General features: G+C 42.5%; 1 protein-coding gene across 2 annotated transcripts in view; it reads left to right on the forward strand.

Moving 5' to 3' along the window:
* The window catches only part of prex2 (phosphatidylinositol-3,4,5-trisphosphate-dependent Rac exchange factor 2), a 105,970-nt gene that overhangs the window by 13,803 nt on the left and 77,578 nt on the right, over nucleotides 1–14,589 (forward strand). For both annotated transcript variants that reach the window (XM_030079423.1, XM_030079422.1), the window contains 5 exons: nucleotides 4,302–4,373; nucleotides 5,547–5,669; nucleotides 7,960–8,064; nucleotides 10,626–10,727; nucleotides 12,056–12,217. In XM_030079423.1, coding sequence (XP_029935283.1) covers nucleotides 4,302–4,373; nucleotides 5,547–5,669; nucleotides 7,960–8,064; nucleotides 10,626–10,727; nucleotides 12,056–12,217 — 564 coding nt within the window. The remainder of the gene's footprint in view (nucleotides 1–4,301; nucleotides 4,374–5,546; nucleotides 5,670–7,959; nucleotides 8,065–10,625; nucleotides 10,728–12,055; nucleotides 12,218–14,589) is intronic.

Consider the following 14,589-nt stretch of genomic DNA (forward strand, 5'->3'; position numbering starts at 1 on the left):
TGGGCCTCAGGGAACAGAAATCACTTCTCAGTAATTTTTTAGACAGTTTTTTCCCTCCTTGTTTTGAACGCTGTTAATGCTGCATAATTGAGGCCAGAAAAGTTGTTGTTAATATTCAGCATGTTTGTAGAGACCAAAATGTTTGATGCATGAGACAGCAGCCGATGCCAAATCCCCTTGCAGAAAAGGATGTTGGTGTCCCAGGTTAATGTCAGGCATCCAGAGAGAGATATGTGTGTGTGTATGTCTGTGTTTGTGTATCTGGGTGTGCGTTGGGAAGAGGAGTTGCCAGTTTGGAGATGAAATCTAACTTTCCTAGAACTGTCAATGGAAAGAACATCATAAGAATATCACTGTTGTCATCCAACTCTTTTATCCTCACTGGTCTTCTCAGCTCACCTTTACTTTACCTCATGTTTTCCAGAGGTGCTGCAGAAACCATCTGATGTTCAAACACAATCCAGATGGGCCTTTTGAAGGCATATGACAAAACATTGTTCAAACCTTAGTGAAGACTTGTAAGCCTGCACCCCTGAAGTCGCACCCTGCTTCTGTTTGTGCTATATAATTGATTCAAAACGTCAGTGTGAGGTACGTGTTCGTGGCTCACTGGCTCGTTACGGCACGTACCTTGTAGGCACAAATGTCCCGGGATTGAATCATCTCTCTCAGACTTTCCTGTCTCTCTGCTTTTAACTTTCAAATAAAGGCAAAGATGCCAAAAAAAGTAACAAGAAAACAGTCCATCTGTTGATGTTTGGTCAGATTGCGAAGCTGGGATCACTCATATGTCCCGTTTAGGATCAGACAGCGAAGAAGTCTGCTTTTGATTCGACGGCGGCCTGTGCCCAGACACGGTGGTTTCCTGCTACAATGCACATCCGGTCCTAGGGAACAGAATGTGTCCCTCTGGAAGGCCATTGGCCGTCAGCGAGCATGAGGACAGAGATAGCAGCCATGGTGGAGAATGGACATGTGTTCCCCATCAATGGGCTCAGTGTGAGAAACTCATCTGAAGTCTCAGGAAGAGTCATTGGCTGAGTCTCTCGCACTTCTTCAGCTAATTTTCTGCATGTCTTTGGCTCGAGGCCACACTAAGTGTAAGTGTTTGCAATGAACACAAATCCAACATAAAACAAAGTTTTTTCAAGTCAGTAACTGTTGTGATCATGGACAGTTCTGTCAATATTCTCTTACTCCCAAAGCTTGAAACCAGACAACAGATGCTCTGCTTGGTGATGCAATCAAGAGACAAATCCTGGACCGGCTCCACTGACAGTGAATTACAAAATGGGTTTGGTGGACTCATAAAATATGTTATATTTTTACAGTAGATATAAACTTCTGTACAGGAACTGCACGTTTACACACTTACAATCGCTTTGGGTAATGTTATTTTGTCCACAGATTATGGTTTGTTGGTCTCCTATTCACCATCCATGAAGCCGTTCCAGGATTTGTCTCTTGATGACTTCACCAAGAGTCTTGGCTCTCTTGTCTTTAGCTTTGGGAGAAACTTGTTCATTACCTCAAGTTTCCTCCAGTCAGAACTGCTCAAAATCCCAGGAATAATATGAGTAGTGTTTTAAATCAATTTTTCTAGTAAAACCCATGTACTTTTCTCTCTCATGCAGGGTTTGCTTGGCTGAACTCATTGTGATCACACTTGTTCTGAGTGGTTTTCTTTCAGTATATTCAAAATGACAGTCAAGATGTTTTGGTTTTTGCACCGGTACACCCTGCATCTTTTCAATTAAAACAAATTGTCTTTTATGTTTTGGATAATAATACACAATTTTATTATCTGTCACCAATGAGATTTAGATTCTCTGCTCCTCATTATGCCTTGTGTTTATTTCATTACTGTTGTTGACTTCAGATAAGCTGTGTGGTGTGGCTCCTTATCTTTTTCGGCAGATGCCCCCTGTAGCTGTACATACATAATTAGCAGACAGCATGCAGATTATTTCCTTTTGAAGAGACTCTTCATCACCGAAATTGAGATTTCCTAATGAGCCCGATGTTTGATGTCACACGTCGATGATAAGAGACTGTTTTGATGCAAATTAGCGAAGTTCCTACTGTAGGCTCAGGCAGGCCTGTGCAAGGGCCTGTCAAAGTCTGCTCCATGTTTGTACGTATTAGACTTGCTAATCAGATGCTAATGCTTGTGAGTGGCTGAGTCGCAAGGCAAGGCAGCTACAGAATGGTAATCAGCATGGAGTTGGCCTACAACAAAGAGCCTGATTGCTTAAGTCCCTTCTCCATCCACAAGCCCGAATTCAAGCATTCAATTATACAGTTCTTTTTTCAAGTGTTGCTTGAAGTCAGTACAATCTGATAAGGATGTGGTGTGATTTCAGTAAAAGTATTTTTCTGGTCAACATTTTTTCCCTAGTCACTATAACTGGTTAGCTGAAAGTAGACATTAGCCGTGCCTGACTCATTCACAGTCTGTTCACACTCATCAACAGAAATAAGTTTTCAATCAGCGTAGCTACCGTACCACCACTCAGTTTGATCTGGGTGAGAGGAAATGCCTCTTGGCTCGTCTGGTCATTAAAGTTGGTTGTTTGCATGCTTTGTGGCTGTGTTGTGTTGGCTTGCCCACCTCAGGCTGTCTGCTGTGTGGCTGTGCCAAACAACAGATGGCATCACGGCCCTCAGGGGCAGTAAAGGGATGTCCAGTTATGCAGCACGCTGGAGCCGTGGTCAGGGTCAACTGCGGAGACAGATGTAACTTCTTAGTCCACTAACTGTGGCTGTGTGTGTCACACTGCCTTTCTGTGCGGAGTTTGATCATGTTGGCTCTGTTGTTTCGTGTCATGCTGTACCCTGAAATGATGCTTTGTGCTTCCAATGTCAGAATGTACTGTATTGTCTTGTTTTGTTGCTGTCATGTTGCTTTAGTTGTGTGTAGGAAGTGTGTGTCGTCATAGCACAATGACAGGCCATTGATCGACTCCATTGTCCTTTACTTTGCAACATGAACCTTTTGACAGCCCCTACTACATTTTGCCTTCTGCAGATTTTTCTGACACTTACAGTCGATTATGAACAAGAAACTATAAACTGCTGCTCAAACTGACACTTCCTTACCTCGTTTTTGTCTGTTTCTTAATTATGCCTCATCAGCGTTGTCATGACTCTTACCACATGTCGCAGGATTGGTTCAATAAAATCCAAAGGCACATTCTGTTCTTCTTGGCGATCTCTGCTCAAAATCAATAACTCTGCTTTATCCTGCTTTGAGGATAGATGGAGTAAGTGTTGTGACATGGAAAATGAAAACAAATGTCAGTGTGGTTTGGTGATGCTATGCCAAGGAGAGAGTTTCTTCTGCTTAATCGCGCTCTCATTCACAGCTGACACGAATATTTAACATTAGCTTGGTAAGAGGGGCCGGGGCTGTAACTCATGAATTCCAAGCAAGTTTGATGGAGATAAGGTTCAGGGCTGCGAAATGCAATTTGCTTCATACTTTGTATTTTTGTAACTTTTTTTTATTATTATTTTTCATTATCATCAAGGTAAGCTTTGCTTTGGCATTCATCATATCTTCTCTCTAACTCCCTGAAGTGAAGAGCATTAAGGACATTCTCGTCAATCTAAATGAAAGTCTGACTTTGCCAATTTGTTTTTCTCGCTGCTTTTTACTGAATGTAGATAAATATCACTGTCTTCCAAACTGTATTCATAACGTTACCCACATGGATATAAAAATTCTATTCTGATACCTGTTGATGGATGTCTCCTTCTTTAAAAGGCACTTCATGAATCAGGGTTCAGAAAATGACTAATTCCTCCGTAGTCACATTTTAAGAATGAATTCAAAGTGCACCTTCTTAATTTGTCAGCGTTCGGTGCCCTGCGGCATTAAGTGGGTTGTGGTATGAAGTAGTCTGGGAACCGGCGTCCTTAGGGACTGAAAAAAGTAAGAACACTTCCCATCCATCTCCACTCACACACTCTTGCCCTCGCCAGCTCCTTTCTCCAGCCAGCTAACACTGCCTTTCAAATGCCATGCACTGCAATTATTATGCTTTTTTTCATCCAGCGCTCAGATTGTATTTCATGTGTATCAGGTGTCCATTGTGTTGGTTTGCAATTTGCCCTGGCAGCCAAGTTCTGCAGCTGCACAAGGCCTGAAATCCCTTCTATTTGGCTTGTTAAACCTTTAAGGATGAGGTACAAACGATGGGACGCCAAAACGTAATTTTATCCCGGTGCTGGTTCAAACTTCAAACTTTGTTAACTGTTGCTTTCCTTTTTTTTTTTTTTTTTTTTAAACCCCCTTTCAGGTGTTTCTACATCGTCTCGACCAGTATGCAGCCACCAAAATTGACAAGAACATCACAGAGGACACAGTTAAGGTGAGGCTCACCCTCTGAAGTAGTTAACCAGCGTGGAATTAAGACTTTGGGCTCAATTATGTCCAGGACAATTCAGTTTGATAGGAGATCGAGCCCTTTAAATCCCACCCTGCACACAGACGTTGTTTTCATAATGTAATCCAATGAAAGGACCGGAAATTACATTGGAAACTAAATAAAGTGGGGCCCTTGTTTGAGGCGCTCTTTCAACCAAAATAGCCAAGTTCTGAATGAAAAAAAAAAAAGTAGTGGGTGATCCAGGAAGCAGCTGTAAATATAATCTATTTATAAATGATTCCGGCTGGAGGAGTGGAGGACAATAAAGGATGCTCTCTGATAGAGGGAGTGTCTGAGCCGTCTCAGCGGGCTTGCTTACTCTTGAAGGTAAACACACATTCACTGGATATTTACTGTATATCCCATGTTTTGGACTTTGTCTACTCATACTAAGTTTTGTTTGGGAACATGATGTGCGGCGAGGTTTTTTTTTTTTTTTTTTTTTTTAAGAGTGACGGTCATGCAGGGGTCAGGCAGCAGGTTGCGGTGTCACCAAACAAAACGCCTGTCATCCACGAGATGAAAGTGGGAATGCATTGATCCAATTATACCTGACTCTTTGCTGTTCTTTATTATCGCTCGATTGCCTTGCCTTGATACACCCACAAGACTTTCATTGTTTTCATGCTTTGGTTTTATTTCACTAACATTACAGGGCCTCTTCCCCCAGCCAGAGTCAGCGTATTATTTTCTCCTTTAATACGGCCACATAAATGACATAAAAAACAAGGACAAAAGTCAATACCACATGAAGGCAAAGTTTCCATACGACAGAACTTAAAAATATGCCTCTTTCATAGATGCTCTGTTAAAATATCTCGCTCGTAATGCTTGAATTGCAAATGCCAAAGAAGTCTCAAAAGATGTCCAGTACAAAGAAACCTCATTCTTTATTCTGTGGCCCTCTGAGCCTCAGACGTTCTCTCACTTAGCGCAATTGGCCACAAAAAAGCGGCATATGCACAAGTATTGATTTGGTCTGACTCTGGACCCCAGCAGCCTGAGGAGCTACACAGGGATCAAAAATTAAATAGTCAACACACTTAAACACCAAGACCACAACCATTACCCTTTTGTGTTAGGATCTTAAGTCTTTAAACTCTCTTTTCTCTCCAGATTTTATTCTCCAACATTGAAGAGATTCTGTCGGTCCACAAAGACTTCTTGTCGATGGTGGAGGAGCTGCTGCAGCCTGACCCTCACGCTCACCATGAAGTTGGCCGCTGCTTCTTGCACTTTGTAAGTAATGGTTTACTAATCGAGGGTTACTTAACCAGTTTTAATGATCTTTTCACTTTGTGTAATGATTCATTCATTGCACTGAAGGATCGATTATAAATTCTGCTTATTCAAATGAATCAATCTGCTAAAAGAAACTTGATCAAACTTGAATTGCTCCACAAAAAGAAAAAAATCTTATCTTATGCCAAACATCCAACTGGTGAAGCATGAATCAAATTAAATCAGTTGTAAGCGAAAGAGTGACTGCTTGTCTGAGATCTTAAAGCTCAGTTACACTGATGTTTGCTGTTAGTAATACTGCTTCTGTTCGCTCAAGCCTCAAACTGGACTGATCAATAAATACTCTTTTACGTGCAGAGAAAAGATTGAAGGGGGTATCTCTCCAGTTTCATTATCAGAGCTCTTTGGAAGCTCAATGGATGAGAAGAAGATAAGATACGCCATATGTTGTCGATTCATCTCTCCCGATTACCCGTGAGCGCTGTGGAGAGCGTGCACATGTGTGATATGCCTGATAGAGCTCTGATATACTGTAGACTCCCATTATATATCATATTTCTTTGATGCGGAGCCGTGACTGGCATATAATAGGCTTCAAAGACAAATAAATCTTGCTGTACCTCTGCGTGGCCTCAGGCTCAGGATTTTGGACCTGTGGCAATCCTCCTCTCAAAGCCAGCAGGGCCCAGATGCAGCGGTGGGCTGCTGTTTACACAGGTGAAAGTGAGATGATCTGCTGGTGCAGATGGCACAGTTCAGTTTATGACGAGATGACCTCATTGTGAAAATGTGATATGATTCAGACCATAATCTAGCATGCATGACTGGTGATTATATTTCCATCCATCCATCCATGTGTGATTATTGTGACACCAGAGAGGTAGAAATTGGACAGAGTCTCTCTCTGTATCTCTGTTTTTCTTTCTCTCTCTCTCTCTCTCTCTCTCTTACTCACTGCAAAAAATCTCCATCTTAAAAAGCCATTTAGTTTCATATTCAGTCTTAAAATTTTATTTTATGAAAAAAAAAAGTGGAAAAATCTGCCAGTGGGATGAGATAATCCCACTTGTTTCCAATGCTGTTTCATTTTTTTCATCATTTTATGTGTTAACAAGTATAACTGTGTTGAAACACTGCAAATCAGCCCACTAGAATCAAGAAAATGTCACTTAACTCAAGAAAATTCTGGAAACCAGTTGATTAGCATTGGAAACAAGTGAAATTATCTCTTTCCACTAGTGGATTTTTTCCACTTGTTTCAATAAAATGCAGTTTTGAATAATCAATAGTTGGTGAGATTACGTCTTACAGTAAACATTTTTTATAGTGTTGTTTCTCTTACTCCCTACCTCCTGGGAAATTTGTCAATTTCCTTTTCTCAGTAGTGATTGATTGTTGATGCTCCAGGAGTTCCAAGAAAGTGTTGCACAATCTAATTTTGCTGAGGAAACACATGTAGGTAAAAGCCAACTGGACAGTGGGGTGACTGGCAAATCGAAATTCCCCTGTGATTCCGGCATGCAAATTGGTTCATGCTGACCAGAGATTCCACTTCTGTCTGCTGGGCTACAGTAAAAACGATCCCCATCGCCAAGTAACTACTCAGTCTTTTTTTATGGTCTATCACCATCGGCGTAATATGACTTCTTAGGAAATGTGACTGGAGATCAAAAGTTCGAGCTGTGTTTTCACAGGCGCTCCTATTTGGTGTCATGTCAGATTGTCTCTCCACAATCACTGTGAGGTTTGTGTTTCGAGGCATGGCTGAAGTCTGTCTACTATCTTTGGCTTTGTAATGACTGATTTAGAGGCAGTGTGGTCTGGTCCCACTGCTGCCTCTCAAAAGGACAATGGGGTGTGAGTGGCATGAGAGCTAGTTTGGAAAGCGGTCTGTCGTAACGTCACATGGCTGCAGGGCAGATGACAGGATATGATTTCAACCCCCCGCACACCATATATTTCATGATAGAAAAGAGCGGATGGGAAGGAATTAGATACACACTATATACTTCATTTGATTGCTCTGGTCTATTTCTGTCAGTCTTTTTTATTCTTTATTTCCATAGTCACTATTTTTATCTGTTCTATTGCCTCATCCTGCTCCCTTCTTATTTTATCTCTTGAGACCCCCCTTTTCCTTTTTCTCTTTTTTCCCTACTCTTTATTTCTCTTCTGCCTCACTGCCCCGCTATATCTCCCTGTCTCTGTCTAAATCTTCCTCTTTTACTTTCTTTCTGTTATTTTTCATGCTCCTTTCTTACCGTGTCTTTTCGCTTGTGTCTTGCAGAGGAGCCGTTTCCAGATTTATGATGAGTACTGTGGGAACCACGAGAAGGCCCAGAGGCTGCTGCTGGAGCTCAATAAGATCAGGACCGTCCGCACATGTTTACTGGTGAGAGGGCTCAATTAACTGTAAACAAGCACAAAATGCACAGGTTGCGATGCACATGCAAAGATGTAAGTAGGCCGCCGTGTTGTAATAGTAAGCAAACCCCATATCCAAGTCGAGCCGGGATAAGCCTGGATTTCATGGACAAATGAATTCACACCTATCACATTAAAAGTCATTTTAGTAGTCAGAATGGTGACTATACATTCTGGATTCAGCCATTTTTTTTGTCACTTTTACTTTAACAGTGTCCTTAAGGCAGACTATGTAGTTCCAAATGGGAGAGCACACCATTTTGTCTACTAATTTTAAGGATACTTTATGAGGATAAAAGCCCTCAGGTTCATGCCAACACTAATAAGCCATAGAATTAATGTAACACTTGCCTGCCTGTCTGTCTTGAATTTAATGTTTTGATGTCAGATGAACACAAAAACATAAACAGTAGTGTGAAATGCTCATATATTTTGAGTTATGGTGGGGTAAAAGAGTTGTCCTGAACTAGAATATAACTTTCCATGTTGTATTATTTTGAGAATATAGTGGCATTCATCAGTTTTTACCACATAACAAGAAGATGTGCCGCCCTCCCATTTGAAACTGCAACAGTCTGCCTTTAACAGCTAAGTTTTAATGTCATCCTATCACTGGTTGTGTTGTAAGATAAATTTCCATAACCTATGTTTACATGATGGTCTGTGTTTTAAACTAGCTAGATGTGTTTTTTTTTTTAAAAAAAGAAATAGGGTTTAAACGTTAAAAAAAAGACGTGCAGTGTGTCTAAGATGATCAAGTCCCAAATTCAATTTCTGTCTGGGTCCAAATCATCACTATTTAAGACCAAGTTTATTGTGTTGCCTCTTTCACAATGTTACAAAGCTTTTTACAGAAAAAAGAGTGTTAAACAGTGACAGTAGAAACTGTAGAGAAAAAAAAAATACCCAAATGACACAACAAAGCACAACAAAGTGAGGATAAAATGCACATAAACTGCATAAAAATAGAATATTGAAGGATATTAAATACATAATAGCTAAATTGTGGTACATCAGAGAACTCATAAGAAATGGAAAACAAATGTACTAGTAGTTTGGATTTGAAACTTGAAAATGTGAGTTGAATCAGAAAGGATCAAACTTTGGGACTTGAGTTGGACATGAGTCCCGAGTTGAGGATTTAAGTACTAAAACGCTGGTAGGCGGACAAAAGAAAGGACACGCACTCGTAGACATATAAACACAACCACACACACACATTGACACAGCAGCTGGACTGTGTAAAGACCTGTACTCCATGTTCCAGTGTGGCTGACAGATACATGGAGGCAGTGACTGACCCTGCCCTGTGTGTGGGCGGTATCTCTCTTCCTGTCCCGACACTCGGGGAGACTCTCGCTTCCACAGGGGAGCATCATGTTGCGAGAACAAAAGGAAGACTACATCCCCACTGCTGGCTCTCTAAAATGTGTGTGTGTTTGTGTGTGTGCGTGTTAAACTGCACACTCTCCGAGAGGTCAAGCTGCTCACCTCTTTTTCTCCTTCGCCTCTCACAGCTCTTCACTTCCCGCTGTTTGCAGTATTCTGTCCTACTTTTCACTTTCTCCCGTAAGCACTGATAGTGTGTAATACTAGTCCCCTTTATTCCTAATCCTTTGCCTCAGAACGGCGCATACTTGTGTCACTGCACCCCATCACTTATGTTTTAAGACCTCCATAAAAACAGGCCGCTTTGAAACCGAGACCTACAGCACTGCTACACCCCCAGAAGAACCAGAGTACAACCGCAGAGTTGCTTGTATTGATTGGCCAATTCAGTGGTAGAGCATATGGCCTTTTCTTAGGCTGTAATTGATGGAGTGAGAAATGAAACACACACACACACACACACACACACACACATGCTTGCGCACACTTACTCACAGACTCGAACACATACAAACACACGCGCCCACACCACCAGAGACGAAGTGGTTATAGCAAAACAAAGAGCTCTATTTCTGATTTAGTGTTTCTGCACGTCTTTGAACTAGAGGACCAGAGGAGTGAAAGATGTTAATTGAATTTGATTTAATGGGGCCTTTATAGCCTTGACCTTGCGGAGACATAGCCGTGCATCAGGACCATGTGGATCTCGTGTTACCCTCCAACCTGCACTTGGCCTTCAGCTAATATACTACAGGTCACCTCCCAACCTCCGCAGTGACCAGGGTGTAGCAAACCTCAAGTTACCCACTAACCTCCTCTAAACCTTTGGCCTGCCGCGTGCTACAAAGTCTGGCTTGTTTTTTGCTCTGTAATTCAGCACCTTGTCTCAATCTCTGGTGAGGTGGCGGTGAGAATGAATATTAGCAGCTGACCTCATAACCTTTACCTCACAATCAATTAAGGGTCACTTTGATCGACCGAGGGCAAGGTTCATCTGTGAGTCAATGCTCTTTTTGACGAGGTGTTTCTCTTCTCTTCTCTTCTCTTCTCTTCTCTTCTCTTCTCTTCTCTTCTCTTCTCTTCTCTTCTCTTCTCTTCTCTTCTCTTCTCTTCTCTTCTCTTCTCTTCTCTTCTCCTCAGAACTGCATGTTGCTGGGAGGCAGAAAAAACACAGAGGTTCCACTTGAGGGTTACCTGGTAGCTCCTATTCAGAGGATCTGCAAATACCCGTTGCTGCTCAGAGTGAGTATGGCCTTGTGCACGCTAACCATGTATTTTGATGATGCCACACCCTTGTGCCACCTCTGCAGGGCACCGTCTGCTCCTCTATTCATCCACCACTGCCTAGTCATTATCTAGGGCTGTCCCGTCCTATTCACATCAACCTCTCCCTCACTAATGAAACACTCGTCTCGTATTCCGACACGTCTCTGCTTCAGTTTGCCCGGCACAACCACATCGTAGGAATAACACAAGACCTATCATCACATCCCCTGCCCAGCTGAGCACTCAGACACATTGGCTGCCCTCATTCATACCTGCACACTCTGTTGACAAGTTAGAAACGTGACACTTTGTGTCAATGATCTGAGTTGTTCCACCTCGCTCATGTAGTGAAGCTGTTTTAATTCGCACAGGCTTACTCTAAACAGCCGGCAGCACTGGCATAGACATGTAATAGTAATAAGGGGTAACCTGAAGCCCTGCCATTTGAAGTCTTACAGCTGGAACTGCCAAGTCCTCCTCCCCTCTATAAAATACCACAGATAGCCCATCAGTGACTGCAGAAATACTCAGAACAGTGTAAATCTGTCCTGTAGTAGCTGACATGCTGAAACCAGAGATTGCCATCGCTTTTGCTAGACCATGGCATGCGGTAGCAGGGCTTTAACAATAGCTAACCGCTATAGACTGTAAACTCAGAAACCACTGGAAGGTGAGGGGGGTAATTAAGTGGTAAGCTGTGAGGATTTGAAATGGAAGCAAATATATTTCTTTTTTTTTTGTTGTCAAAGTTTTGATATGGAGTAAAAATAGCTGATGATTTTTACCTCCATCAAGGAGATGAGCCCTCTGGTAGCGGGTTATGGTATCGTCCCTTTCTGTTCTTCCATCCATCTTTTAGCAGGATGTCACAAAAAGTACTGGATGGATTTGCACAAAACTTAGTGGGACAGTTAGTCATAAGGCAAGGCAACCATTGGCTGATTGGCTGAAAAGAGTGAGTTGTAGAGGGGGCAGGGCTTAGGCTATACAGGGCTATAGCTTCCAAATCACATTTGTGTAAAATTATAAAACCTGGTGGGATGGTTGGTAATGGGTCACCAACTTTTCCCACTGATTGACCTACAGCTGTGTTCCTATGACAACAACATTGTCAAAAAAGGGGGCATGGCTTAGCACAGACAGAGATGTAACTTCTAGCTGCGGCCTTGGCAGAGGTCTGTGCCTTCCTGTGTTTTGAAATGTGTCTTGAAAGCAATTGTAAGTGTGTACCTGTGTATATTTATGTTTCTTTATGCTTTCATGAATCATGTTTGTGTGCTTGTGTGTGATCTTCTGATATTCAGGAGCTGCTGAAGCGGACTCCTAAGAAGCACAACGACTATGCCCTGGTGCAGGAGTCTCTGCAGGTGATGAAGGCTGTGTGCTCCAACATCAACGAAGCCAAGAGGCAGATGGAGAAGCTGGAGGTTTTGGAAGAATGGCAGTCCCACATCGAGGGTTGGGAGGTGGGCCTAAACAAGCTCAACAACATACTGTGTCTAATGGCTTCACATTCACCTATCAAATTTCTTCTAATGGTGCCTCAGTCTGACTCGTCCTCATTATACTTTATGAAAAATCCTTTAATATCATGTATTTTAGGCACTTGAATGGCTGCATTGACTGGGGCTGTATCGTGAAAGTGTGCTTTTTGTTTTTTTTGGGCCCCTTTAACTTAACTCATAGCTGAAGTTACGCGACTAAAGCTTAAAGTCATGACTTATTTAGAGCCACTTAGCCCAATGGTAGCAATTCAACAAGAATTCCAAGTGGCGTGACTTTTGCTGCCTTTTAAGCTTTCTCATTCTCCCTGGGAACAATGACTTGTATTCACAATGACCAAATTCCTTCCACTTGGATGAGCTTATAGTCAAAGTGCTTCACGCTTTGGGGTGACTACTCCAATCATCATCAGGTAGACCACAGCCCTCGGTCTGGAGGTTGGCTGATTAGTTTTCTTCCTGAGTTCGGGGATGCATTAATAAGGGCTGAATAGGCCTAGTGGTAGCAGCAAAGGGAAAACAATGGTGGCAATTTTAAAGCAAGGGCCTGGGATGCTTATGTAATTGACCTGGCTCCGCGCAAAGAGGGCCTACAGGCTTCGTAGACACAATGCAGACAAACCAGAAAACCATATTACAGACAGTCTGGTGAGAGATGCTGCAAGTTGTAAGTTGTAATTGAACAGCTCACAGGCTTCCAACTTAAGTCTTTGTAGTGTTGTGCTCAGATGTGAACAAGACAGTGTGTGGCATAGCATCACTAGACTTCTTTGCATATAGTCAAGATGTTCTGGCTTCTGTGTGTGTTGGCCCAGGCTCACTGATAACAGGCAGTTTGTTGCATTGCAGCATAATCAGCACATTTTGAAAGGCTTTAAACTTGGGTTTTTTTGTGTGTCTGTAGTATAACATAGAGTATGGCTCAAAAATAGGAAATATTTCTGAGAAAAAATGTACCATGAGTGCCTTAATAAAGGCATAGCCTGAAAATCATTCAGACTTAGCTTCATTAAGGCCTTTTATTGATAGAGCAAGAAAATTGGTAATTGAAAATGAGTTGAAACTTTTACAGTGTTCCATCCATTAAGTAGACGGAATGATTTAAATATTTCTGTTTGGAGCCAACAACATCACTCAGACTGCTTGGAGTCAAAAATTTAACAGGACCGCCTTCAGACTAGTGCCAGTTAACAGCACATAGTGTTCTGGGTGCATTCAGAGGTCTTGGGGGGGGATGGTGGTGTATTTTTTTCCTGACAGAATGTTGTGTGCAAGTCCTATGTCTCTTTTAGCCTTCGGTGGTTTGACACTTGGGCCAATGGACACATATACACACGTACTATCAGCATCCAAACACGCACACATCCTCACACACACACATACACACAAACACAGCTAAGAATAGTGTGATGTATCAGAAGCAGGCTTAGCATTGGGTGGAGTGACTTAAATTTTACTTTGCATGGTCCTGGTCTAAACTACTCTGTGGTTTCCCTGAGAGCTTTTTATTAATTATAAACATTAGCTCATTCTGGAGCAGGACACTCTCAGTGCTGCCCGCCAGGCTCTGCACTCTCAATGGGATGGAACTAAGAAGTAGAAAGGAGAAAAGTGGAGAGACACGAAAAAAAAAAGAGGGAGCTGAAGGATGGTGGTGTCTTGTGTTTCCGTGTGGGTTTTTGAGGAATGAATGGAGGAATGAGGAATGGTTGCGAGACCTGCTGTTTTCCCATTCTCGCTCCTCCGCCTGGGCTGGCTGCTTGTTAGTGTTCACCCCGTCCACAGCTGGGTGCCCTCGGGGCGCCCTGGCAGCTTGGCCCTCATGTGGGAGAGACAGGGCGATGGCCCGCCGTGGTCACCATGGCGATGGCTGCCAGTGTTTTGTCAGGGCGACGACTGCCAGGCGGTTTGTGCTGCAAGTGTCTGTGTTCTGTCACTGTTTCTGTCACCATAGAAATATGCTAAATTCAAGACTTGAGGGTAACAGATCAGAGTTGTGTTTCCTGTCACGTTGTGTTCTGTTCTTTAATTGGTTTCCTCAAGATCTGGTTGAGTTGTCTGCTGGATTTGGCTCGTTGAGTTTGTAGCTTTGCAGTAAAGGGCTCTTATCTCTCAGGCTAATTGACAAATGCCTCTTTAGAGTCCAGCATGCACTTATCTTCCCATATTATTCTGCTAATTAATGTGATATCCTGCTTTGTCATCCCCAATCCTTTCCCCTCCTCTACAGTTGTTATGTCTGGCGGTCCTCTGACAGTAAAAATAGAGGGATGAGATTTAGATGAAACAGATGACTGAGGGTTTAAAGTGTTGTTTGGGCTTCAGACTGGTTCTCT

The sequence above is a fragment of the Myripristis murdjan genome, chromosome 20 (assembly GCF_902150065.1).
Source record: "Myripristis murdjan chromosome 20, fMyrMur1.1, whole genome shotgun sequence".
NCBI lineage: Eukaryota > Metazoa > Chordata > Actinopteri > Holocentriformes > Holocentridae > Myripristis > Myripristis murdjan.